This window comes from Canis aureus, chromosome 1, assembly GCF_053574225.1.
Source record: "Canis aureus isolate CA01 chromosome 1, VMU_Caureus_v.1.0, whole genome shotgun sequence".
In the NCBI taxonomy this organism is placed as follows: domain Eukaryota; kingdom Metazoa; phylum Chordata; class Mammalia; order Carnivora; family Canidae; genus Canis; species Canis aureus.
The window spans coordinates 82,094,857-82,122,616 of record NC_135611.1 but is presented as its reverse complement, the minus strand read 5'-3'; the positions used below and the strand labels follow the sequence as shown (position 1 = coordinate 82,122,616).

At 40.0% G+C, this 27,760-nt stretch overlaps 2 protein-coding genes across 8 annotated transcripts in view; one reads left to right on the top strand and one right to left on the bottom strand.

The window, feature by feature from the left end:
• Window positions 1-17,768, bottom strand: part of LOC144318895 (uncharacterized) — a 55,228-nt gene extending 37,460 nt beyond the window's left edge. For 2 of the 4 annotated variants that reach the window (XM_077906391.1, XM_077906383.1), the window contains exons 1-3: window positions 16,900-17,250; window positions 8,694-8,880; window positions 1,460-1,530 (exon numbers count right to left, since the gene is read on the bottom strand). In XM_077906391.1, the coding sequence (XP_077762517.1) occupies window positions 1,460-1,530; window positions 8,694-8,880; window positions 16,900-16,995 (354 nt within the window). In that variant the 5' untranslated portion in view covers window positions 16,996-17,250. Of the gene's footprint in view, window positions 1-1,459; window positions 1,531-8,693; window positions 8,881-15,960; window positions 16,084-16,899; window positions 17,251-17,490 lie in introns of those variants that run through there. The other 2 variants (XR_013384866.1, XM_077906375.1) reach the window with 2 other exon arrangements.
• A 293-nt stretch (window positions 17,769-18,061) lies between these two features.
• VPS13A (vacuolar protein sorting 13 homolog A) overlaps window positions 18,062-27,760 on the top strand; it is a 234,742-nt gene continuing 225,043 nt past the window's right edge. For 2 of the 4 annotated variants that reach the window (XM_077906353.1, XM_077906364.1), the window contains exon 1: window positions 18,062-18,290. In XM_077906353.1, coding sequence (XP_077762479.1) covers window positions 18,191-18,290 — 100 coding nt within the window. In that variant the 5' untranslated portion in view covers window positions 18,062-18,190. Of the gene's footprint in view, window positions 18,291-18,573; window positions 18,830-27,760 lie in introns of those variants that run through there. The other 2 variants (XM_077906342.1, XM_077906335.1) reach the window with 2 other exon arrangements.

Below are 27,760 nucleotides of genomic sequence, written 5' to 3'. Positions count from 1 at the left end.
AAAGAAAGGATCTCTTTGTTTAGAAAAAATTAACCACTCGTTTGTGTTTAACAGAAAGAAGAAAAGATCTTGTTTTTTAAATAAAATTAACCATTCATTTGTGTTTAATGGAACAGAGCAGCTGCTAGGACCCATTGAGAGAAAACACTGTCAGCAATTCCACTGACCTCCCTGAAGTGAGCAAGTTGATAGTGGCAAAGTCAAACATGGTAATATCAAGTTCCTGGCTCAGTCATGTATCTCAAAGACGTATTCCTGTCACCAGAAATTACATCCTGCAGACAATAGCAGGCAAGGCGAGGGACAGGAGACAAGGATCAATATGAGTAACTCTGGCAAACAAATTCACTTCAGAAAGCTGGAGCCACCCAGGATCCTGCTGTGGTCAGAGAGGCACTGATGTGCTGGGATACAAGGATTTAGCAGGAGAGAGGGCTCTATTGTCATTATAACCTACATCCTTTGGGCTATATTCATACTCCAGGAAGGGGAAATATGAAGACATCTGAGTTACATGTGTAACTCTGTTAGAGAAATCAGAAACCTATTTGACTGCTGTATTTCATTTGGTGGTTTTCTGAAATATATCCAACATTTTGAAAACTAAATCATGACTACAAGGACTTTATTAAAGAATCCACGATAAGATACGATGATCATCTTTTAAATTGTAGTGCTCTACTTAAAAAGATAGAAGGTTTAGAAAGATGGAAGCATAGCACACTCTCCTGGCTCATGTGTGTATCAGAACAATATAAATAAGCTCCAGTTACTTGTTTCTTAAAGATTTTTTTCTCTTTCATTTTTACAGTTCATTTTCCTGACTACGAAACAAATATATGCCAATTGAAATAAATTTATTTATTTCAAACAAACAAACAAACAAACACCTGGAGACAACCATAGTACAAATCCTCCCAGACTACTTTCTATGCAAATGCTTAGAGAGTGCAATAAACATGTCTAAAGTACTTGGCATAAAGCAAGTATTTTGTTTTTGTTTTTGTTTTTTAAAGCTATTACTATGACAATCTTTTTCTACCAGGTGTTTTAACTCAACAATGGGGCACCTGAGTGCCTCAATCAGTTAAACCTCTGACTCTTGATTTCAGTTCAGGTCAATATCTCAGGGTCCTGAGATGGAGTCCTCTATGGGGCTCTGCACTCAGCATGGAGTCTGCTTTAGGATTCTCTCCCTCTCCCTCTGCCTCTCCCCCTTCTCAAGTTCTCTTTCTATCTCAAATAAGTAAGCAAACAAAAAAAAAGTGTATCCTAAATACATTTCCTTTCAAAATTTATATGATTTTTGAATGGATTCAATTTATATAATATCCCCTATTAATGAATAACAAACACTATTTCCTACTTTTTTGTATGATAAACTTTGCAGTAAACATCCTTATTCTTATAGACGTGTATATATGCCCCCCCTTTTTTTCTAGAATTCTTATAGACTTACATATAAACTTCTATTCCAGCTGTTTAATTTCTGGCCTGTTGCTAGAATTTTCTGTGCATTAGTTTCTTCACCTGTAATAATTGATAATTAACATCTGTTAACAGAGTTGTTCTAAGGATTAAATCTTATTATGTTTGTAAAATGCTTGCTACACTGCCTGGCTCAGAGGTAAACTTCAATAAATGGTATATTTTATTTAGAATAATTTACTAAAAGTGGACTGTTTTGATTCAATGTTAAGCACAATTTATTTATTTTTTATTTTTAGACTTTATTTATTTATTCATGAGAGACCCAGAGAGAGGCAGAGACATAGGCAGAGGAAGAAGCAGCTCCCCAAGGGGATGTCTGCTCAACCACTGAGTCACCCAGGTGCCTCTGGTAAGCACAATTTAAAGACTTGTGATATATATCTTGTCAAATGACTGTCCAGAAAGATTATACCAATTTCCACTACTATCACTGATGTCAAGGCTGACGATTCACCATTTCCTTCAGAATGTGGCTACTATCAATATTTTTTATGTCTGTCGATTTCTATAGGTGAGAAGTGTTTTCTTGTTTTTATTTGTATTTGTTTTGTTACTTGAAAACTTGAACACTTTCTCATATATTTATTAAGAATTTATATCTCTCCTGTCATGTATTGTCTATTTAAATCATTTACATACGTTTCTGCTGGAGAGTTCTTTTAAATTTATAAAATTATATTGAATTTTAACATCATGATGTTGGGACACCTGGGTGGCTCAGCGGTTGAGCGTCTGCCTTTGGCTCAGGGCGTGATCTCGGGATCCAGGATAGAGTCCCACATTGGGCTCCTTGCATGGAGCCTGTTTCTCCCTCTGCCTGTGTCTCTGTCTCTCTCTCATTGTCTCTCATGAATAAATAAATAAAATCTTTAAAAAAAAAATAACATCATGATGTTGAAAATCCTTTCCTCACTTCATCATTTGTCTTTAAATTTCCTTGGAATATTTGGCTTCAGTGCTATGCTTAGAAAATCTTCCCAATATACCAAGTATATTATTCATCTGCATATATGTCTATGTACAGACATAGATATATATAATCAATTTTCTGTTATTATGTAGATCTTCTGAATCTTTATTCCTGAGAGAAATATATTAAAAATTCTATTTAATGAAATGTCAACTTCTACAATATCTCAAATAGCATATGTATTATGATTCTATGTGGTTTGGTGCATAAAGTGATATAATTGTTCTATCTTCTTTGTAGATTGTACTTTTTATCAACATAAACATTTCTCTTTCTCGTAATAATTCTTTTTGGCCTAAATCCTAGTTAATTTTACATTAATGTTAGCATCTTGAATTTTTCTTGCCAAATTTTCTTATGTTAACTCTGCCTTTAATAGCAATCTTTTTGTGTTTTTTCTTTTAGAGGCATATCTTATGATTTTATATATATATCTATTGGGTTGTTTGACTCAGTCTGTGTCTAACAAGAAAGGAATTAACCCATTCACATTTAGTATAATGACCAATATTTTACTTTTATTCTTCCTATCCTACTTTATATTTTGGCTTAGTATACTTTATTGCCTTATTCTTTAAAAAAATACTAATTTTCTTTGGTATATTGATCATTTGATTCTTTAAAAATCATCCAAAAGCAAAACATAGTTTACAGTAGCTGTTTCACAAACAATTGTTAACTTAGAGAAGTGGTTTTCAACTGGGGGTGATTTTACTCTTAATGGGACATATAGCAATGTCTTGAAACATTGGGTAGAGGCCAGGCATGCTGGTAAACATTCTATAGCGCACAGGGAATCCCCTCCAATATCCAGCCCAACTGTTAATGTTAGATTTAGGTTGATAAACCTTGGCTTGGAGCTAATAACTTTGTTATTTGTTTTAGAGACAGAGAGCACGTGAATTTGAGAGCAAGAGGGAGGGGCAGAGGGAGAGGGAGAGAGACAATCATAAGCAGGTTCCATGCCCAGCATGGAACCCAACATGGGGCTTGATCTCATGACCCTGAGATAATGACCTAAGCCAAAATCAAAGGTCAGACACTTAACCAACTGAGCCATTCAGGTGCCCCAAGAAGCTAATAATTTCATAACCCGAAGCCATATATTTTATTTACCTTGGGTTAGGGGGTAAAAAAATTCTTAAAATGAGACATTTAATGAGTATTTTATTACTTATAAAAGAAAAGTGTAGGTGACAATTTGGTAATATCTCTTTTTCAAAAAATTTTCAGACTAAAATATTGTAGCCATACCACAGAACTTTGGTACCTTACTACTCATTCTTCTTCATTTAAAATCTAGTTCAAAATGATCCCTTGCTTACAAGGTATACCTTGTGCCTACTTCTATGGGGAGGTAGGATGGCTTTCTTAAATTTCCTTGTTAGACTACTCAGTGATCATAAAAAGAAGCCAGTCACAACTCCATTCCATTAAGTTCATTATTATAGCATTTTACTGTGCACTTAAAATAGTTACATTTAAAATACTTGGTAGGGGTGCCTAGTTAGCTCAGTCAGTAGAAAGCACAACTCTTGATCTTGAGGTTGTTAAGTTTGAGTCCTACATTGAGGATACAAAGATAGACCATCAGAAAAGCTATTAGTTAAGTCATAATATAATATATGGCCTCACCCGATTCACTTATGCAACTTGCCAGGCACAGTAGTGCTGTGTGCTAGGGATGTAGCAATGAAGAAAACATAGAAAAGGCTTGTACCCAAGGAGTTTACAGTATAAGGAGGCTGTATGAGTTAGTTATTGCTACATAACAAACCACCCACAAATACCTTTAAAAAACCAATCATAGTTAGAATTTCCAAAACATAGGCTGAAAGGCAGCATAACTAAGTCAGTTGGGGCAACTGGGGAAACCCTGCTGACAAGGCACTGTCCCATGTATTGTCCATCCTCTGCTAGCTCACTCTAGGTGTGTTCTTATTGCTTCAAGGGAGAAAGCAAGCTCAATTGAGCCAGTGTCGTTCCAACTCTGCTTACATCTCATTTGCTCATATCTCACTGGCTTAAGTAAGTCACACCACACAATGTGGTATCAAACAGCAGAATCCTACCCAGTTAAATGACAAGCTACAGAGATGGGTAAAATAATAGAGCCAATGTTGAAATTATTACAAAGGGGCGCCTGGGTGGCTCAGTGGTTCAGCATCTGCCTTTGGCTCAGGTCATGATCCCGGGGTCCTGGGATCGAGCCCCACATCAGGCTCCCAGCTCTGCGGAGAGCCTGCTTCTCTCTCTCCATCTGCCTACCACTACCTCTGCTTGTGCTCTCCTTCTCTCTCTCTCTCTCTCTCTGTCAAATAAATAAATAAAATATTTTTTTAAAAAAAGAAATTCTTGGGCAGCCCGGGTGGCTCAGCGGTTTAGGGCTGCCTTCGACCCAGGGCCTGATCCTGGAGACCCGGGATTGAGTCCCGCATTGGGCTCCTTGCATGGAGCCTGCTTCTCCCTCTGCCTGTGTCTCTTCCTCAGTCTCTCTCTCTCTCTCTCTCTCTCTCTCTCTCGATGTGGCTCTCATGAATAAATAAATAAAATATTTTTTTAAAAAAATACAAAATCTGTAAAAAAAGAAATTATTATGGTGAGAGATATAAATACATATTATAAGAGCTAACGTTAAGTACCATAAGGGAAATAACAGGATATGGAAATAATGTCACAGAATAGAGGTAGGGCCAGAGGAATGGTGCTATTTTTGATAGGGTGGTCATTGAAAGCCTCTTTGATGAGGAGGTTTTTGAAGAGAGACTTTCATGTGAGGAGGAATCATTTAGGGAATTTGAGGAGTAGATGCTAAAAGGTACAGAACAGAAAAATAATGGAATAAGGGAATAAACAAAAGTGAAAAATTTTCATCCAGTAACATAAAATTACAGCCAATTAAATATCTTTTAAAAAGATATAAATCTGCATGAAAAGTAAGAAACCCCTGAGTATGTAATAATACTTAAGTGAGACAAAAATCAATTCAGTAGTTAAAATGTCATAAATGAATTATTGATTTTGATATTTAATCTTAAGTTTAGTTGAAAATATGTTTAGGATTTATTTTAGAAAATAAAGGAGTGGATTTGTAATCATTATTATTTAAAAGATAATTTGTATAAAAAATTTGACCAAATTTGAAGACCCAATTGGAAGGATCCTAAGTCAAAAACTCCACTAGATGGTGCTCTTTCAACTTCCTTTGAGGGAAAACCAAAGTTTGAATTGGTAGCCAAGGCTTGACTCAGCTAATTTAACATTAACAAAACCAAATTAGTGCATCTGACTCAGAATTTCCTTGGCTATAAAAAGCACAGTGTATAATCTAAGAACAGTATAAATGTGATAACTAATAGACGGAGACTACTTTTATTACTAGTAGAAAAATACCATGATTACTTTCAAGGAAGAGATTCTGGGAATATTGTGTTGTGTTCTTTGGGAAATAAGGTCATATAAAATGTGAACATTGGCAAACTTTAGACCTTATCAGGTTTTACTTAATAAGCAATTGTTGAACTAAACAAAGTATTTTAAATAAAAACACACTTCTGGTATACATGAGTATAAATGTGCCAGCAGTCCTTTTTGTTGTTGTTATTAAAAATCTATCCTCCATCTGTGATACTACATGTGAAACATATATATATATATATATATATCTACATATATATAACATGAATTATATATATAATGTGAATTGTGTGTGTACTGTGAAGTATATATAGTATGAAGTGTACATATAATGTGAATTATATATGTGTATATATAAAGTACATAAGCTATCTCCACATGACATGGACAATATTATTATTAAAATTCTGGTGCATACTACAACTTCTACATCACATCTGTCTATGCGGATACGTATGTAGACTGGGGAGCAAGGGGTTTGTTTTCTTGTGGCCCCACATACACGCCTGTGGTATGTTGTCAAGACTTAGAGAAGTACATAGATTTAGAAAATTGTTTTAGAAATAATTTGCTAAAAATCTACTTATAGATTAGCATATTTCCAGGCAAGTCATTGTTAAATAAAGACAAACTGTGATTAAGGCAACCAGAAAATAGAATATGTGGAGGTGACTGTTTGGTTTATTTATAGATCAGTTTAGATTCTTACCAGGAATGTTGTTAGATTGTGATAATAAAAGCATATACTAGAACAAGAAGGGTTTAAATACTGCAAAGTTACAAAAATTAATGTGGATGTGTATTGCGTTAATTAATAAGCCCTCACTGAAAATGAATTTTATTTTAATATTGAATTAATATTTTAATATTTAATATTTTAATATTGAATATTGTTATGTGCATTTAAGAATTTGATAGGTGTGGGCATGAACTTAATTTTCTAAATTAAGCATACTATTGGTAAATATAATGTTCAAATATTCTAGTGAAACTTTGGTGATTAAAATCAACTTTTTAAGTGACTGGTTTGGTATCTCTTGGTAGGTAAAACAAAAGACCTTTCAAATATTCACTAAACAGCTAAGTTTGGTTGTGTTTTCTCACTGTTTATCTTTTTTGACAACTCTACAGTTTTAATAGTGTTGACCCCCTTCCTCCTACACATCCATCTGGGATGTCTGCGGCCACCCACTTCAGGTACACTGGCTTCTTTCCTATACCTCCCCTCTCGTGTCCATTTGACTCTTCCATAAATGAGAACGTTTCTTCACTGTTCAATCCTTTGTCAACTTTCCTTTATCTACATTCCTTTACTTCTAAATGGCATCCACACATGGAGTATGGGTAATTGCTTCTGCGTAGGGAGCTCTCAAGTGTTCATATCTTGTCCTGGACTTTCACTGGGACCTCATTTCTTAGCTTCTAACTATCTCTAGATGAACAATACCGTGTCCTGGATATTTTTCCCTAGATTTCAGCTCTCATGGAACCAACCAAAAACAGAGCTTCTCATCATCTGCTATAAAACCAATACCTTGCTTTCATGTTCCAGTTACTATGAATGACACAATCTTGGGATTATTTTGTTTACCTCATCCACTACAGTTAATCAGTTTTTAGAGTTCAAAAATTCTACCTTTATGTCCTCCTTTTCACTTATGCCAGTCTTTGTTTGCTTTCTTTTTCCTCAAATATTTATTTGAGAGAGAGAGAGCACGTGCTTGCACATACACAAGCATGTGCAAGCAGGAGGAGGGGCAGAGGGAGTGTGAGAGAAATCCTCAAGCCCACTCTCTGCTCCATCCCAAGATCCCAAGATCATGACCTGAGCTGAAATCAAGAGTCCCCCATGCTTAACCCACTGAGCCACCCAGGTGCCCCTTCTTTATGCCTTTCTATTCACTTAGATTGCTGTGACTTAGTTGAGATTCATAACTGCCTTATGCCTAAATGTCAACGACTGCCTTCTGGCTTCTCTCTAACTCAGGACTTTCCCACTCCATCCTGGTCAGTGACTCTTATTTGTGTATTTCAGATTACTTGCATTAATAGGTAAGGTCGGGTAGGCAAGGCAGGGTGACAGAGGCTGGCCTTAGAACTGCACACTGAGGTGGCCCAGGCTCTGGGGAAGGGTTCACGGGAGCAGGAACACACACACAGTCATACAGCCCCGTGTGCACTCAATGGTTTACAAAGGGAGGAAAGCGAATAGAAGCAAGAGATAGCGGTCAATAGTCAGAAGTCTAGATGGGCAGCGGGCTCGGATCCGGGAGGTCTTTCGAATACTGTCTAAATCAAGTTTGGCTCCGGAATGGGGGGGGGGGGGTAGGGGAGGGCTGGACTGAATAAACACGGAGGGCAGTGGTATCAGTGGACTGAGCTTGGAGTGAGTCTGCTCACCCCACGGCCCTGTGCCACAAACTGTTAAGACCAGACCCCCAGGTCTTCATAATGCCGAGCCTGTCTGCAGCCTTCATCTTGACCCACCTCGCACCGCACTGCCTGACCTGCTCTAAATGATCCGAGCCCTGGATCCTTGGATTCATTACTATTCACAGTCCGGCGGTGGCTGCCAGTCCAGACACTTGATGCTCTCTCTGGCCGCGAGTGTGGCTTCCCTGCTCCCCTGCGGCTTGCATCCCCTCGCCTTAACGGTACCGCCTCCCTCTCTCAGCCAAACGCGCGCCCGCGCGGACTCAGGGGCGGGTCCCCTCTGCTCCCCGCAGGAGGAGATCTGTACAGAACTCTCAACAAGGTGCAAACGTGGTGAGTAGTAAAGTGAAAGAGAGCTTGCACGTATGCCGGGAGTAGTTACCGCGGGCCGCAGACAGAAGCCCAGGGATGAGTGAACCGAAGGCCCGACGTGGACACCTGGAGGGGGCGCCCTGCAGCTGAAGCCTGGGCCTCGGAGGGGGATCCGCTTCGCTGCGTGCCTCCGGGATGGAGAGGCGGGAAGGCGAGGTTGCTGCCGCCGTCTCGGAGATGGAGCGAGGGTGAGGATTCTGCAAGTTGGGGAAAATGCAGGTCAGAGGCTGAGGCTGCTGAGGCTGCTGAGGCAGTGCAGCGGTCTGGGCCGAGGCGGGTTGCGCGGGAGGCTCGTAAGACACGGGAGGAGCCCGGCAGCCCCGCAAGGAGCAAGCGGCAAGGGGCGAGCGGCTCCTTCCTCCTCCAGCCCCTCTAGCGCCCCCTCTTGGCGGAGCCCAACCAGGAGCCAGCCGCCGGGCTGCCTGCGCTCCGCAGCGTCCGCCCCAGGCCGCAGGCGAGAATACCAGGGCGGGGTTGCAGCCGGCCTGCAGTAGCTCAGCACTTGGCAGGTTTGTCTCCTGCCTTCCACGAAGGTGTGAGTTCTAGGCACGGAGGATAGAATGATGAGCAAGACAATAATAATTAATTGTCCTCAAGTAGCTTATATGATATTATACACATTACAGTGGGGAGAGATAGATAAGTAGAAAACTGTGTCGGGGCGCCTGGGTGGCTCAGGGGGTGAGCATCTGCCTTGGGCCCAGGGAGTGATCCCGGGGGCCTGGGATCCGGTCCCGCATCGGGCTCCCCGCAGGGAGCCTGCTTCTCCCTCTGCCTGTGTCTCTGCCTTTCCCTGTGTCTCTCGTGAATAAATAAATAAAATATTTTTAAAAACCAACAACCCATAGTGTATCAGGTTGGTAAGTGCCCTGAGGAAGATAGAAGGCAGGGAAGATAGAGGAGTTCTGACTGGTGGGGGCAGGTATCAGTGTTAACCAGGTTGGTCAGGGAAGGGCTGAGGAACCGCAAGAGTCTACAAATACAAAAGGAAGGAGCATTCTAGATAAGGGTAGAGGGGAGTGGAAGGCCAATTCTGTAGGGCCTTATCTGCCACTGTGTGGGCTGTGGCCATTACCATGATGATGCAGGCAATACAGTACCAGCTTTAAGTACGGAAGTAACATAGCTTTTAGGGGATCCTTCTGGATACTCTTTTTATTTTTTTTTAATTGGAGTTCAATTTGCCAACATAGCATAACACCCAGTGCTCATCCCATCAAGTGCCCCCGTCAGTGCCCGTCACCCAGTCACCCCCAGCCCCCCACCCACCTCCCTTTCCACCACCCCTTGTTCGTTTTCCAGAGTTAGGAGTCTCTCATGTTTTGTCACCCTCACTGATATTTTCACTCATTTTCTCTCCTTTCCCTTTATTCCCTTTCACTAATTTTTATATTCCCCAAATGAATGAGACCATATAATGTTTGTCCTTTTCCGATTGACTTATTTCACTCAGCACAATACCCTCCAGGTCCCTCCACATTGAAGCAAATAGTGGGTATTTGTCATTTCTAATAGCTGAGTAATATTCCATTGTATACATAGACCACAGCTTCTTTATCCATTCATCTTTCAATGGACACCGAGGCTCCTTCCACAGTTTGGCTATTGTGGACATTGCTGCTATAAACATTGAGGTGCAGGTGTCCCTGCGTTTCACTGCATCTGTATTTTTCGGGTAAATCCCCAGCAGTGCAATTGCTGGGTGTAGGGCAGTTCTATTTTTAACTCTTTGAGGAACCTCCACACAGTTTTCCAGAGTGGCTGCACCAGTTCACATTCCCACCAACAGTGCAAGAGGGTTCCCCTTTCTCCTTCTGGATACTCTTGAGATTATATTATTCTCCCTGGATTCACCTAGACCCTGCCGTTGGAATCTAATTCCGGGTCCAGAATCTTGCCTTCCGCATGTTTCCTCTTTCTCTCTCTATATCTGGCTGTTAGACACCAGCAGGGGGAAGTCCCAGCTGTTCCCAGGCCTCCTGGGGGCTGCAACCTCACTCCAATATCACAGCCTGTGGGTTTTTTTTTTTTTAATTTTTATTTATTTATGATAGTCACAGAGAGAGAAAGAGAGAGAGGCAGAGACATGGCAGAGACATAGGCAGAGGGAGAAGCAGGCTCCATGCACCGGAAGCCCGATGTGGGATTCGATCCCGGGTCTCCAGGATCGCGCCCTGGGCCAAAGGCAGGCGCCAAACCACTGCGCCACCCAGGGATCCCCGCCTGTGGGGTTTTGTACCCTCTGAACAGTCTCTCCTTAAGTTGCTCATGAGATAGTAATCTACTTCTCTGGCAATGTGTTCAGTGTAGGGAGAGTTGGGTGTGGCTTCATATCCAACATTTGTTCATTCTTTCAACAAGTATGTATTAAAAACCTACATGTATCACATACAGAGTAATTGATATTTTAATATGTTCTGGTAAGGTATCACATTCACATACTTTTCCTTTGTGAATATTTTACCAAGCATCTTGTAGAATCTCTTACTTCCCAAGCTCATCTCATTCTCAGCAGTACCCCCAATCGGACCCCAAATTACCAGAGCCTTTAAGAAAATTATTTCAAAATAATTATACATTTATAGCAAGTTGCCAAAAAAACTACAGGAAGGTCCCTCGTACTTTTCACCCAGTTTCGTCTATAAATTATACATTTATAGCAAGTTGCAAAAAAAAATTACAGGGAGATCCCTCATACTTTTCACCCAGTTTCCTCACACTCTTCATCAGTTTTCTGGGTCAAAACCAGGATGGTACATTGGCACCATCCAAAGCTTATTCAGATTTCACCCATGTTATATGCACTCATTTGTGTATGTAGTTTTATGCAATTTTATTTGATCACTACCACAATCGAGATACAAATGTGCTCCATAAACACAGGTTCCTCCCTGCTAATCATTTGTAGCCACACCTGTTCCTCTTTCTCATACTAACCTTTGACAACTGCTCATCTGTTTTATATCTCTATAATTTTGTTATACATTTTGTAAATAGAATCAGCATAATGCCCTGAGATGTATCTTGAGGTTGTGTATAGCATTGATAGTTCTTTCCTTTTGATTGCTGAGTGGTATTCCATGGTTTAGATGTACTACATACAGTCTGTTTCCATTCATCTGTTGAAAAGCTTTTGGGTCGTTTCCAATTTTTTGCCTATTATGAATGAAACTGCTATGAACATTCTTGTACAAGTTTTTGAGTGAACACAGTTTTCATTTCTCTAGGATACATGTCTGGAAGTGCAACTGCTGGCTCGTATGGTCTGTGCATATTTAGTTTTTCTGGTTTTGTTTTTATTTTTTTTTTCCTTTCAGAAATTGTCAAACTGTTTTCCAGAGTAGCTATTACCATGTCAAATTCCCACAACGAATGCACACATGGTCAATTTTCTCTGCATTCTCACCAGCATTTGGTGTTAACTCACCTCTCTCTCTCTCTCTCTCTCTCTCTCTTTTTTTGTTTTTTTTTTTTTGTTTTTTACCATTTTGGTTGATGTATAGTGATAACTCATTTATGGTTTTAATTTTCATTTCCCCCATAGCTAGTAATATTGAACATATTTTCCTTATTTGCCATCTGTATGTCTATTCATGTCTTTTGGCAGATTTTTGAGAGTTAACACAAATTCACCATCAGGGTTAAGAACTTGCTCACAAACTTCAGTTGGCTCCAATTTTGGAGCAATTTTCCCTAAGAGTCACAGAAGAATATACAATATAATAACATTTCTGATACACCTCTCTTCACCAGTGTAGAGGAACAAATTAAGTTTACATCCACTTTTTAAATGTTCTAAGTGTATGGCATATTGTTGAATGTAATGAAATTCAATTTCCATGGTTCAAAATCTCCAAAGCTGATATGCTTTAGGCTAACAACATTTCAATTAGTATGATAATGGAAGTCTTATTATACTTCATTTGTAGTAATCTTATAATATTAAGCAGTTTTTTTTTGTTTTTTTTGAAAAAAATCCATGCTCATTGTAAAAAAAAAAAAAAGAAAATGACCTAAGTCTCACCATCTAAAGAGAATCACTGTTATACAGATGGCTAACAGACACGTTAAAAGATGCTCAACATCATTTATCATCAGGGAAATACAAATCAAAACCACAATGAGATACTACCTTTCACCTGTCAAAATGGCTAAAATTAACAACATAGAAAACAACTGGTGCTGGTGAGGATGTGGAGAAAGAGGAACCCTCTTACACTGTTGGTGGGAATGCAAACTGGTACAGCCACTCTGGAAAACAGTATGGAGGGTCCTCAAAAAGTTAAAACTAGAATGACCCTATGACCCAGTAATTGCACTAGTAGGTATACAGATTAGAAAGGACACAAGCCCCCCAATGTTTATGGTAGCATTATCAACAATAGCCAAACAATGGAAAGATTCCAAATGTCCATTGATTGATGCATGGATAAAGAAGATGTGTTGTAGGGATCCCTGGGTGGCGCAGTGGTTTGGTGCCTGCCTTTGGCCCAGGGCGCGATCCTGGAGACCCGGGATCGAATCCCACGTCGGGCTCCCGGTGCATGGAGCCTGCTTCTCCCTCTGCCTATGTCTCTGCCTCTCTCTCTCTCTGTGTGTGTGACTATCATAAATAAATAAAGAATTTAAAAAAAAAAAAAAAGAAGATGTGTTGTATTACTCAACTATTAAAAAAAACAAAATCTTGACATTTGCAACAATGTGGATGGAGCTAGGGTGTATTATGCCAAATGAAATGTTAGAGAAAGATAAATACCATGATTTCACTCACATGTGGGATTTAAGAAACAAAACAGATGAACATATGGGAAAGAAAAAATGGAGAGAGAGGTTATCAAACCATAAGAGACTCAACTAAAGAGAACAAACTGACGGTTGATGGAGGGAGCTGGTGGGGTGGAGGATGGGCTAAATGGGTGATGGGTATTAAGGAGTGCACTTGTAATGAGCACCAGGTATTACATGAAAGTGATGAATCACTAAATTCTACATCTGAAGCTAATTTTACCATATATGTTAACTAGCTAGAATTTAAATACAAACTTGAGAAAAAATAAAGATAATTAGTATTAATTGGTGGTCATACTTTTACATTTGTCTCTGTGTGTATATATATGTATTTATATAAATTCTCTGCACACTTAAATATATTTATAATTTATGTTATTGGTGTGATGCTGTTCTGTCTCTTGTTTCTCACAAGCATATATTATTGACTTTCTTCCATATTAGTATAGATCTATCTGCATTTAATTTTAAAGCGTATATAGTAAGCCATTGTGTATGTGTACATTTAACCAGCTTCCCTATTGATAGTTCCAATTTTGTACTGTTATAAATAATGCTTTAGTGAATGTTCTTGTGGGGATAGTCTTTAAAATTTTTCTGTTTTCTTAAGAGTATATCACTAGAAGTGGGATTTTTGAGCCAAAAGTCATGTATGACTATATGTATATGACATATTTATGATACATATGTATATTCATATATACATTCATGTATATGCATATGTATCATAAAATGTCTATATCAGTTTGTAGATGTTTACAAACTGCCATTTAGAAAGATTGTATCAATTTAGACTTTTCCCAACACTAAGTAAAGTTCTTATAAATTTCTTAACCTTTTGGGGATCCCTGGGTGGCTCAGAGGTTTAGCGCCTGCCTTTGGCCCAGGATGTGATCCTGGAGTCCTGGGATCGAGTTCCACGTTGGGCTCGTGGCATGGAGCCTGCTTCTCCCTCTGCCTGTGTCTCTGCCCCTCTCTCTCTCTCTATATATATATCTATCATGAATAAATAAATAAAATCTTTTAAAATTTTCTCTTAACCTTTTACTTATATTTCCTTTCCAACAAATTTGTTTTCTTTTTTTAAGGTTTTGGAACACATAAACCCAAATAATTTTGTTTATAATTTTTAAATCATTAACTGAGATGGGAGCACTGGGCTTTGTGAGGCTAGGTCAGTAAAACTTTTTCTGTAAGATGGACATTTTCTATAACTGTTCCTCCAGGAGCTGAATGTGTTTGGGAATGTGATCTGCTTCAATGGCTTTGTTATTGGGCTGCCCAGGCTGCTCCCACAGTGCTAACCTCACAAATGAGGTCAGGAAAAGCAGTACACAAATGATACTTATGGATGGAGGAATTAATTAGGAGGAAGAAAATGTCCAAGATAACTACCAGTATGCCAAAACTTCAAAGATGGAAAGCTGTGGCATTTAAAGCAAGCATAAGCCAGCAAATCCTAGTTACAAAGTTAGGGATTCATTGTAAAGTTAGATCATGTTGCAGTCAGGGTTCACTCAAAAAAAATTTTTAAAGGGATGCCTGGGTGGCTCAGCGGTTGAGCGTCTGCCTTTGGCTCAGAGTCCCGGGATCGAGTCCCACATCAGGCTCCCTGCTTGGACTCTGCTTCTCCATCTGCCTATGTCTCTGCCTCTCTCTCTCTTTCTGTCTCTCATGAATAAAAAAAAAATCTTAAAATTTTTTTTAAATCTGAGCAAACAATGAAGTACAGCTTTTTAATTATGATCTGGAGGACAAAAAAACACCTTGACATATTCCCAAATTTGCAACTTGGAACACTTCTTTTTTGGAAGTATTTGAAATTATTTTTCAAGGTCCAACACATATTTGGTTTAATGGTTTAGTAAGTGAAATTATTTTTTACATGATGACATTACTATGTTTTGTCTTATAAATTTTCTCAGATTAAGCAACAAAAAGACTGAGTGCAAAATTGTACATTGTAGTAATTGGGAAATGTGCGTTCATGATACTGCACCTAACATTAGGTAAGAATTCAGTTACAATATGCATCTTATATATATATTTTTTTTTTATTTCATGAGACACAGAGAGAGAGAGAGAGAGAGAGAGAGAGAGGCAGAGACAGAGGGAACCCGATGTGGGACTCAAACTCCAGACCGCGGGATCAGGACAGGAGCTGAAGGCAGATACTCAACCGTGGAGCCACCCAGGCATCCCCTTATATACTTCTAATACTTGCTCAGAAGAATTTCTTTCATTACCCTCTATCACTGAAATGCTTACAGTTCTATATTTTCAGCAGTACATCTTTCTTCATCCAATTCTAGAGGATTTTCCAGGATTATAGAAAACTAGTATGAAGTGTTTGCAAGCTATTTTAGATGTATTTTTGGACTGAGTTCTGGAGTTCTTGCACTTTAAATCTATGGTGCTAGATTTAATAGTGGAATTTGTAGCTTCTGTCTAGCTGGCTTCTTCTAAATAATACTACGGCAGTAAAATACCTAATTACGGGTTCTTCCCTTTGCTGGGCATTTCAGCTTCTATCTGTACGTAAAGGTTTCTGTGTTATTCAGGTGCGGTGGTAGGGCAGAGTCAGTAAGAAGTTCCAGGTTCCAGGTCTTTTTCTGCAGAACATTAGTTATGTCACTTGGGATCGATCCTTAACACCTCTGCTTCATTATTGTTAAGATCAAGAGATTGAATTGCTGACATAATAAAGATCCTTCGATATAATATTGTATGAAAATACAATTTATGAACTCATATAAAACAAGATTTATACTGTTTTTTGCCAGGCATTCTTACTTGCAAAGACAAATCTTAAACCTTAAAAAAAAAATTGGGTCCCTATATACAAAAAGTGCTAAAATGATATAGGAATTAACAGTCATCAGAGTCATTATCTGTTGGTGATACTGTGAACCTTAAAAATGAAATCGCCAAAAAAAAAAAAAAAAAAAAAGAAATCGCCAGTTACTTTACCAGCAAAGGATGAGTTTATTTGGGAACAGCAATGAATGACAACATGGGACAGGCAAGCTACTGCAAAACCATAGGCAAGTTCAACAATCAAAAACAAGGCACATTATTTTACGGAGGAGAAATTTGGGAGTTTTTTTTTTTTTTTAAGATTGTATCTATTTATTTGAGAGAGAGTCCTAGTGTGTGTGTGCATATGGGAGAGGGACAGGGAGGAGCAGAGGGAGAGGGACAAGCAGACTCCCTACTGAGCAGGTAGTCACCCAGGGCTTGATCCCAGGACTCAGAGATCATGACCTGAAGGGAAAGCAGGTGCTTCACTGACTGAGCCCCCCAGGCCCCCCAGGAGGGGGGTGTTTAAACAAAAGTCAGCTGGAGAGAAGCAGGGGTTCAGGGTGATGAAAGTTTCTCATCAGCTGAGTGGCAGGGGTACCTGATTTCTCATAGGAGATGCAGCGTACCTCTTTCCCTGTTGGGGCCTGGTAATTGATGATTCCCTCCCCTTGCGATTCTTCCGTGAAGGGCTTATAATCGACCTTTCTTCCTGTGACTGACATTGGGTGCTAAGGCTCCTTGGCTTCCGCTTCTCGCATTGCCAGTCCCCTTGAGGTTTCCCTTTAATGTTCAGGATGCGAAGGGAAAAAAAGTTCAAAGTACACTCCTACATCTTAAAACCTCAAGAGGGTGGTGATTAATTATAGTTCTCCGTGTTTCACATCCAGCCTCTCTGCGAGCTCAGGCATTCGGTCCTACTTCTTATATAAGACCAAATGGGGGGTGGGATGGGGCTGAAAGAGCTCTTTTTTTTTTTTTTTTTTTTGAAAGAGCTCTTAATTATTACTTAGTTTCGGCCATTTGGTAAGACTCGAGGGCTGAGCCTCAGTATCACTATTTCTTGAAGGGCGCTCAGCACCTTTTGGACGGGTTGACTCTCTAGCTCTGAATCTGAAGAGGTTTTCTATGGGATGGAAGGAGCCTCCCGGAGAATAACTTGACCAAAAAAAGCGCGCAGGGAAAGGGGGCGTGGCGTGGCGCCCCAAGGCCGAGCCTACCCTTCACTGCCCTCGCTCCGCAGCCGGGCGGCGGGAGAAGCTAAGTCGCCCTCGGCTCACCCCGGCCCGGCGCTCCGAGCAGGGCGGGGCCGTCCCAGGCGTCCGGACGCCGTAACGATGGGGGGAGGGGGCTCCTTAGGACCCTCCCTTGAGACGCCCGCAACGTGACGGCCAGAGGACCGGAATCCGCCCACGCCTTGCTTAGGGGCAGGTCCCGCGGGTCCGCGTGCGGGTTCGCCCCCACCCCCAGCGGGTGTAACCGCCGCGCCGGGCCCGCCCCCGCCGCGGGTCCCGACGCCGGCCGGCCGGCGAGGGCGGGGCCGGGGGGGCGGGGAAACTGGCCGCTCCCTACGCTCGTCGCGTCGCCTGGTGATGGGGAGGAGGCGGGTCCTGCTCGGGGAGGGGCGGGCGTCAGAGGAGCGGCCGCGCAGCCGCCCTCACTGCTCTCCCGCGGGCGCGCCCGGGTCGGCGCCGAGCCCCGCCCCCGCCCTGGAGCGCGGCCTGCGCACGCGCGGAGCGAGCGGCCGCCCCCGCCCCTCGCAGGGCTCGCGGCGCGGCTCGGCGTCGGGCGCCGGGGCTGAGCGAGCGGGAGCCGCCCGGGAGCCGGTGGACCGAGCGGTCTCGACGGAGGGCGGGGAGGTCAGGCGCTGGAAGAAGGGCCGCGGGGGGGCGGCTGCCGCGGCCCGCGCGGCTGAGGACGATGGTGTTCGAGTCGGTGGTCGTGGACGTGTTGAACCGGTTCTTGGGGGACTATGTGGTGAACCTGGACACGTCCCAGCTCACTCTGGGCATCTGGGGAGGTAACGAGCCCGCCGCCGCCCCGAGCGCCTGGGCCTCCCGCTTCGCCCTGTCGGGGCCTCGGGCCCCTCGCTCGCCCCGCGCCACCACCTGCCGCCGCCCTCCTCGGGCTTCAATTACGTGAAGCCCGGCGGCGGTTCCGGGGCCTCTGCCCGCGAGGAGGGCGCGGGGCGGGGGCGGGGGCGCGGGCGAGGCGTCCCCCCTTTTCCGAGGTGCCTGCCGGCCGCCCCGCGCGGTCGGGCTCCAGCTGTGCGGGCGTGGGGCTCCTCCCCCTCCCGGGCCAGCCTGCACCCCCGGGTTATGACGGAGGCTCGGGGCAGCCCACGGAGGCCGCACGCTGCCGCGCACGTGAGGCGAGCGCGGGGACCCAGACGCCCTCTGGCTCGGCCCCTGCCCGGCGCGCGGCTGGACCCGCGCCCACCTGCCTGCTGCGAACAGAAACCGAAACTCCGCTGCACGGCCAGCTCCTGCGGGTGGCGGGCAGGTTTCCGTTCACAGCCTGGCCCGGGACTGTGTCACCTTTGTAAGGCTCTGGGATCTGGTGGGTCGGAGTGAATTTTTTTTTTTTTTTTTTTTAAAGAAACTAGGCGCGCTGTGCTACGTCTCACACCTGCAAGACGGGGATGAACAGGCGCCTAGGTGGCTTAGATGAAGGACCGAAGCTGTACTTTGTATCCGTTTACTCGGGTGCGCTTCCATATTTGGAGCGTCATTATTAGCGCTTCCATCTGTTTTGAGTATTCTACCCTTTTTTATTTTACACGCTCATTGTAAATTAGATTCCTTTTCCTTGTACGGAGTGAGTCTTCTAGGCCAAAGTTAGGGTTAATTTTTTTTTTTTTTTTGGACTTCATATGCACACACTTTCGGCCTTCTAGGATACTCCTTTATCTTGATTTTTCTCCTTTATGGAAGAGTGTGAGTAGGTAATTAGTTTGATAGAATCTGTAGTTACTGTGCTGTTGGTCCCCAGTACCATGGTAGTAGAGCCCGCAAGAGCTAGGGACGTCAGTGCTAACTCTGCATCTCTGACTGGGAGCAGAACCTTGAGGATTAACTTGTTCTGCTTCTCATTTGCAGAGTAAAAATAATACAGTCTGTCTTCACACACCTTAGAAGGAAGCCTTGAAAACGTTTTGTAGTGCGCTTTGATCTGTAGTGAAGGTTGCTTCTGCATTCAAGGCGGAGGTTGGTGATAAAGTGCGACTTACGGGTGAATTTGTTTAAAATCCGCATACAGTAAAATTCACTCTTGCCTTCACAAATGCAAAGTCGAGGAATGTATCCACCATCACAGTCATGAGAGGGAAAAGTTCCATCAGGGCCGCAAAGTTCCTTCTGCTGCCCCTTTTTCAGTCTATCCTTCCCAATCCCCATTTCTCCTGGAAACCATTGCTCTGTTTCCCATCTTTACGGTTTTGTCTTTTCTAAAGTACCACATAAATGGAATTCTATGGCAGATAGCTTTTGGTGTCTACCTGCTTTTATTTAATTTCACTTCCTCTGTAAAATCAGTCTGAGCGTCACCCATGTGTTTCATGCAGCAGTATTCATTCCTGTGTTTTTGAGTGGTATTTGTTGTCTGGATGTGTTATGTCTGTCTGCTGGTTTCCCTTTCTGGCCATAATGAATAGAGCTGCTAAGTACAGTTTTTCGTGTGAACATAAATTTTTATTTCCCTTGGGTTAGTCACTACCTCAGAGTGGGTTGGCGAGGTTTTATGATAAGTGAATATTTAATTTCTGTGAAACTGTGGAGCTGCTTTTCAAAGCGGTTGTACCATTCTGCAGTCTCACCAGCATTGGATGAGTGCTTAGATGCTCTACACCCTCACTAGCATTTACTATTGTCATTTCAAAAACCTTTTTTTAGCCATTCTAATAGGTATACAGTGCTAAAGTATTGTTTTAATTTGCGTACCATTAGTGATTGAAGATATTGAGCATTTTTTCGTGTTCTTTGCTGTTTTTATAGTTCATTGGTGAAGTCTGTTCCAGATCTTTTGCTTATTTTAAATTGGCTTTTTTTCTTTTTCTATAGAGATTTAATTTACATACTATTAAGGTCACCCTTTTAATAGTGTTATTTATTAATATAGTTGACATACAGTGTTATTAGTTTTAGATGTGGAACAGTGATTCAACAATTCTAAAGGTTATGAAATGCTCACCATGATAAATGTTGTCACCATCTGTTGCCTTAAAGGTTATGACAGTATTAACTGCGTTTCCTTTGCTGTACTTTTCCTCTTGAATTATCCTTCTAAAATGTACAATTAAGTGTTTTTTCGTGCATAATTTTTTTCACAAAATTATGCAGCTATGACCACTAATTCCAGAACATCCTCAAAACTCCCAAATAAACCTTATACCCATAACCATTAGCAGTCACTCCCAAATTTTCTCCTGATCCCCCCCAACCTCACCTCCAGCAGCTACTAATCTACTTTTATCTCTATGGATTTATCAATTCTGGACATTTAATTTAAATATAATTATGTAACATAAGTGGCCTTTTGTTTCTGGCTGCTTTCACTTCAAATTATATTTTCGAGCTACATGTTTTAGCATGTATCACTTCTTTTTATGACTGAGTAATATTCCATTGTCTGAATAGATCACATTTTATCTGTGCGTCAGGTGATGGTCATTTAAATTATTCCTACTTTTTGGCTTTTATGAATAATGTTGCTATGATCATTTCATACACAAGTTTTTTTTTGTGGGAATATGTTCTAAATTTTCTTGGGTATATGCGTAAGGGTGGAATTGCTGAATCATAGGGTAACTGACTTCTTACAAGGGAACTGCCAAACTCTTTATCAAAGTATTGTCTTATGGTTAGGTGTTAGAGTTCTTTACATATTATGTGTGAGTCCTTTGTCAGATATGTGATTTGAAAATGTTTTCTTTCAGTCTCTTCGAAGTCTGTCTTTTGCAAAGCAAAAGGTTTAAATTTTGATCGAGTCCACTTTAGCAGAAACTTTTCATGAATCATACTTTGGTGTCTGTGAAATCTTTGCCTTCCATGAAGTCACAAAGATTTTTCTCCTATGTTTTCTTGCAGAACTTTTATGATTTTATGTTTTTTATTTAGATTTCTGATGCATCTCTGTATAAGGTATGGTATAGGTTGACGGTTGTTCATTTGTTTGCATTGTGGATGCAAATGTCCAATTGTTGCAAGCACCACACTTGTCTTGATAACACTAGCTTTATGGTAAGTCTTGAAATCAGGTAGTATGATCCCTCTAACTTTGGTGTTTATCAGATTTTTAAAACAACATATCAGTGTTTTATTTGCAGAAGTTGGTTATATTTTGATAAGTGAAGCTTTAAATAATAGCTTTTAGTTTTTTAAAAAATCCTTTGAGAATTTAAAAAGCAATAATTTTGATAAACTTTATATTTTTAAATTTCAAAATTAGAAACTGGATGCTACATAGGAAAATGGTTATTTTATGGACTTAATATTTTTATGGTTTAATGTCAGAGGGACCTGTTGGTTTTAAATGTATGCCTTTGCTAGATGTCTAATAATTCAGCTAATTTCACTGTTAGCATATTAATAGTGTTAATTAGTATTCAGGAGTTACATGGATTAACCTAATAATGGGTAGTGCTCTGAAAATTTTGTTTCTGAGATGATTTTTTGAAAATTAGAATCCCATTTTTCCTAGAAACATTGTCATATATAAATGAGGAGTTTACGAAAATCTACGTAATTATAATGTAGCAGAACTATGCTACTATACTGGGCCCTACAAGTAGAAGACTGAATATCAGAAGCCTCTATTTTGTGTGTGGCAGGGGAAGGAATTGAACTTTATCTCACACTCTTGGTGAATTTTGATGTTGGTATACTCTCTATGCACTACTAAAAATTCCCCACCCTTTTTATATGTCATCTACTTAGGTAGTACTATTTCATAGACTCATCTGAGATCCATCTAAATTTTATTTTATTTTTTTAGATTTTATATATTCATGGGAGACACAGGGAGAGAGGCAGAGACATAAGCAGAGGGAGAAGCAAACTTCCTATGAAGAGACTGATGTGGGACTCGATCCTAGGACCCCGGGATCACACCCTGGGTCAAAGGCAGATGCTCAACCACTGAGCCATCCAGGCATACCTCATTTAACTTTTCTAAGCAATCTAGACCTTCATGATTTCTTCAAGAGCTAGCTGCATCAGAATCAGCCATATGTGCTTGTTACAGACAGATTTCTGAACTGCTTTCCAGAGATTATAATTCATTTACCTGGAATAGGACATGAACATCTTTTTTTTTTTTTTTTAACAAATGACAAAGGATTGTGATGTGCAGTGCATTGCATTTTTAGCGCACTTTTAGGGCAAAAGTATTAGAAATTCAGAGGCAGAAGTAGTAATAAGAGTGGCTTTTGTGATAGAATTGTCATTTGTAATGGCAAGGAATACCTTATACTTTATAGTTCCTTCTGTAGTCTTCTGTCTCTTTCGCTCTTGTTTTCTTTAAAATCATAATACTAATAAATTCACTTTTTTTTTTTTTGGGTGGTGGTGGTTGTTACACCTGACATTGTTATGTAATATTAGAAACTTGGATTTCGGGGCAGCCCCTGTGGCGCAGCGGTTTGGCGCTGCCTGCAGCCTGGGGTGTGATCCTGGAGATCCGGGATCCAGTCCCACATTGGGCTCCCTGCATGGAGCCTGCTTCTCCCTCTGTCTGTGTCTCTGCCTCTCTCTCTCTCTCTGTTTATGAATAAATAAATAAACTCTAAAAAAAAAAAAAGAAACTTGAATTTCTTTCTTTCTTTCTTTTTTTTTTTTTACTAGCATATATTGTTTTTGAACTGTGCTCTCCCAGTTTTCTCTTTACAGTAGAGTTTAATGTTCAGTGACCACTTACTGCATACCCCCAGTGTACTAGTGGCTCCATAGGAAGATGAAGATCAGGGCACAATTCCTTTCCTTCTTTTCAGTTTCATTATTTTCCATAATTTTATCTTCCATTTCACTTATTTGTTCCTTTGCTGCTTCCATCCTCCATGTGATTCCATCCAGTTGGTTTTGCATCTCAATTGTAACATTTTTTAATTTTGACCTGACTAGTTTTTAGGTCTTTTATCTCTGGAGCAAGAGTTTTTCTCATGTCTTCTGTACTTTTTTCAAGCCCAGCTAATGTTCTTATGACTGTTGTTCTGAGTTCTTGTTCACATACGTTGTTTATATCTGTTTTTAGCAAGTCCCTGGATGTGATTTCTTTTTCATCTTTTTTGGGGGGAGAATTCCTCTGTCTTGTCATGGCTAAGTTTCTGTCTTTTCCGTGTTATGAAAGCTTGTTATGTTTCCTTCTCCTGAGAGTAATGCTATATCAAAAGGGGTCATGCACTGTCCAGGGCCTGGTGCTTCAGGAGGTGTTTTCTGGTTTATGCTGTGTGCACTTTGCTCTTGTGTTTTGACTGCTCTTTCCTGCACATCAGTCCTCTGCAGAGCTCCTCACTTGCACTGGGGAGTGTTTGGGCCTTTAGGTGGTGTGCTTTGATTTGTTAATTAAGATAAGTCTTGCAGGCACCATGTTCTTTTCCTCCAATTGTGCAGATTGTCTTCTTGATCCTCAGATCAATTTCCTAGTTGTTCAAAATGAATTGATGCTGATCTCACTATGTTCAGGGGTTGAGGCAAGGCCAGGGTCTTCCCACTACTAGACCATCCTAACTCCTTCAGTCGGGGCACAATTCCCGATATGAAGGAGTCATTTTTCTGTGATAAGAATGTGCTGGGGAAGCCAAACAAATGTTTATTTAAGTATGGTGGTAATTACCAATTCTAATTCTTTAAAAGTTATTTTTGCCTTTGCTTTTTGAAAAACTTGCATAGAACGTTAGAGCTAAAAGGGAACATTTTATTATGAAAAGTTCAAACATACAGCATGTTACAAGATTTTATAGTCCATATCCATATACCTACAACCCAGATGATACCACTGGTTATGTACTAACAGCTTTATTGAAATAATAATTGAGATAGTAAAATGCACATATTTAATGTCTACACTTTGATTAATCTTGACAAATGTATGTTCTTGGGAAATAGTCATCACGATCAAGATAATAAAAGTATCGATCACACTCAAAAGTTCTTTTGTCCCATATCCAGAGGTATCCAGTATTCTGATATTTTTTCTACTGTATATACATGAATTCCTGGTTTGCTGAAAGTTTTTTTTACCCCCCCTCTAAGAATGTGTGTTGGGTTTTATAAAATGGTTTTTCTATGTCTGCTGATATGATAATAAGATTTCTTTTCTTCAACCTGTTAAAGTAATGGCTTACATTTATTTTTTATTTTTTATTTATTTTTTATTTATTTTTTGGCTTACATTTATTGATTTTTTGAATATTGAATGAGCCTTTCATACCTGGAATAAATCCCACTTGGTCTTGGTATATAATTATTCTTATACGTTGTTGGATTCAATTTGATACTTTGTTGAGGATTTTTTTTCATCTATGTTCATGTCAGATAGTGGTCTGTAGGTTTTTCTTTTTTTTTTTTTTCTCTTGAGACATGCTTATTTGGTTTAGGTATTAGGGTAATGCTGATCTCATAAATGAATTAGGAAGTGTTCCCTCTGCTTCTGCTTCCTAGAAGAGATTATAAGGGGCCTAGTATTTTTTTCCCTTAAATACTTGATAGAATTTTAGTGAAACCCATCTGGGCATTATGCTTTCAGTTTTGAAAGATTATTAATTATTGAATCAATGTCTTTAATAGATACAAACCTATTTATATTCTTTTGTGAGTTTTGTTGGAATATATCTTTTAAGGAATTGTAACTTTGGTTACAATTAACATGTTTTTATTCCTTTATCTTTTAATATCAATGAGATCAGTAAGGATGGCTCTTCCTTTCATTTGTGATATTAGTAATTTGTGTCTTTTTCTTAATCTGGCTAGAGAGTTATCAATTTTGTTGATCTTTTCAGAGAACAGTCTTTTTGGTTTCATTGGTTTTTCTATTTTTCTCTATTGAGTTTCATTGATTTCTGCTCTAATTCTTTTTTTCCCTCTTCTGTTTAGGATTTAATTTGCTCTTCTTTTTCTAGATTTCTAAGGTGGAAGCTTAGATTATTGATTTTAGATCTGTCTTTTCTTTTCTTTTTTCTTTTTTTAAGATTTTATTTATAGAGAGATCGGGCGTGTGTGAGTGTGTGAGAGCACGTGAATGGGAGAAGGAGTAGACGGAGACAATCCCAAACCAGCTCTGTGCTGAGCATAGATCCTGACTTGGGGCTCCATCTCACCACTCTGAGATCATGACTTGGAGCTGACATCAGGAGTTGGTCACTCAAACTGCATGTGAAATTTTGAAATGTTATTTTCATTTGATTCAAGACACTTTCCAGTTTTGAGATGACTTCTGTGGCCTATTGTTATTTTAAATGAGCATTTATTAAATCTAAAGGTATTTTGGGAGTTTCTAGCTTTTTTGTTACTGACTTCTAATTTAATTCTGTTGTCTGAAAAGCAAATTTTGTATGACTCTTTTATTCCTTTAAATTTGTTAAGGTATATTTATGACCCAGAGGTTTCGTCGTCATTTGTTTTTTGTTTTTTTGGTGGTGAATGTTCTGTTCACACATATCCTTGGAAAGAATATGTATTCTGCTATTGTAAGAAATGTTCTACACATTTTTTTCTTTTTTTTACTCTACCAATTTTAGCTAGATCTTTGTTTTTAATTTGTCTATTCTTTTATATTTAGAGTGAGTTTCTTGAGGACAGTGTTTTTTTTTTTTTTAATCCATTGTGTCGTTTTGTCTTTAATTGGTATATTCAAACCATTTATACTTAAAGTAATTATAGTTGGGTTAATGGATAGCTATTGCATTTGTAGCTCTTTTCTATTTCTTGCATGAATGTCTTTTTAAAATCTTCCTCTTTTTCTGCCTCTCTTGGTTTTGAGTATTTTCTATAATTTTTTCTCCTAAGACATTAATTATAACTCATTTTTTTGGTGGGGGGAGGGAATGCCTTAAAATTGCAGTATGCGTTTAAAACTAAGTCCAATCAAATAAAGCTGTATTGCTTCATAGATAGTGGAGTTACATTTTAACAGTATTCCATACCATTCCTTTTATTTTTTATAACATTGTTATCATTCATTTCACTTATCCATAAGCTGTAATCACCCAGTGTGCTATTGTTACTATTTTGAATAGTGTTCCATTAGATTGTTAATAGTGAGGAAAATAAAAAGCTTAGTTTTACCTTCATTTCTTTTCTTAATGCTTATTTATTTTTTAAAGATTTTATTTATTTATTCGAGAGAGAGAGAGAGAGAAGAGAAGAGAGAGGGGCAGAGACACCGGCAGAGGGAGAAGCAGGCTCCATGCAGGGAGCCCGATGTGGGACTCTCCCAGGACCCTGGGATCATGACCTGAGCCAAAGGCTGATGCTGAACCACTGAGCCACCCAGGCGTCCCCCTACTCTGTGAAAACTTTTAACATTTCTTGCAGAGGAGGTCTGGCAACAAATTCCATCAGTTTTTGTTTGAGAAAGTATTTTTTTATACCACCACTTTAAGAAAATTGTGGTAAGATATAAAATTATCTTAACACTATTTTTAGTTTCAGGTATATAGCATATAGATTCAACAATTCTGTACATTACTCAGTGCTCATCTTCAGTGTGGTCACCATCTGTCATCACCAAACAACATTTTTGCAACATGATGGATTATATTCCTTGTGCTATGCTTTTCATTTCTACCACTTATTTTATAACTGGAACTTTGTACTTGATTGCCTTCACCTATTTTACCTATCCCTCTCCCCACCTACTTTTCTTCTGGCAGCCATCCATTTGTTCTCTGTATTTAAGAGTCTTTTTGTTTTCTTTTTTAGGTTCTACGTATAAGTGACAGCATGGTATTTGTCTTCCTTTGACTTAGTTTTGCTTAGCATACCCTTTAAGTCCATCCATATTGTCACAAATGGCAAGGTCTCATTCTTTTTTTTATTTATTTTATTTTATTTTTTATTTATTTATGATAGTCACAGAGAGAAAGAGAGAGGCGCAGAGACATAGGCAGAGGGAGAAGCAGGCTCCGTGCACCAGGAGCCCGATGTGGGATTCGATCCCAGGTCTCCAGGATCGTGCCCTGGGTCAAAGGCAGGCGCCAAACCGCTGCGCCACCCAGGGATCCCGGTCTCATTCTTTTTTATGACTGAATAATAATCTGTATGTGGGTGTGGATGTGTGTTTCCATTCATTTATTGATGAATATTTAGGTTGCTTCCATATGTTAATTATTATTAATAATGCTGCAGTAAATATAGAGGTTCATGTATCTTTTTGAATTAGTGTCTTTATGGTTTTTTTTTTGGGGGGGTGTAAATACCCAATAGTGGAATTACTGGATCATATGGTATTTCTATTTTTAATTTTTTGACGAACTTCCATATGGTTTTCCATAGCAGC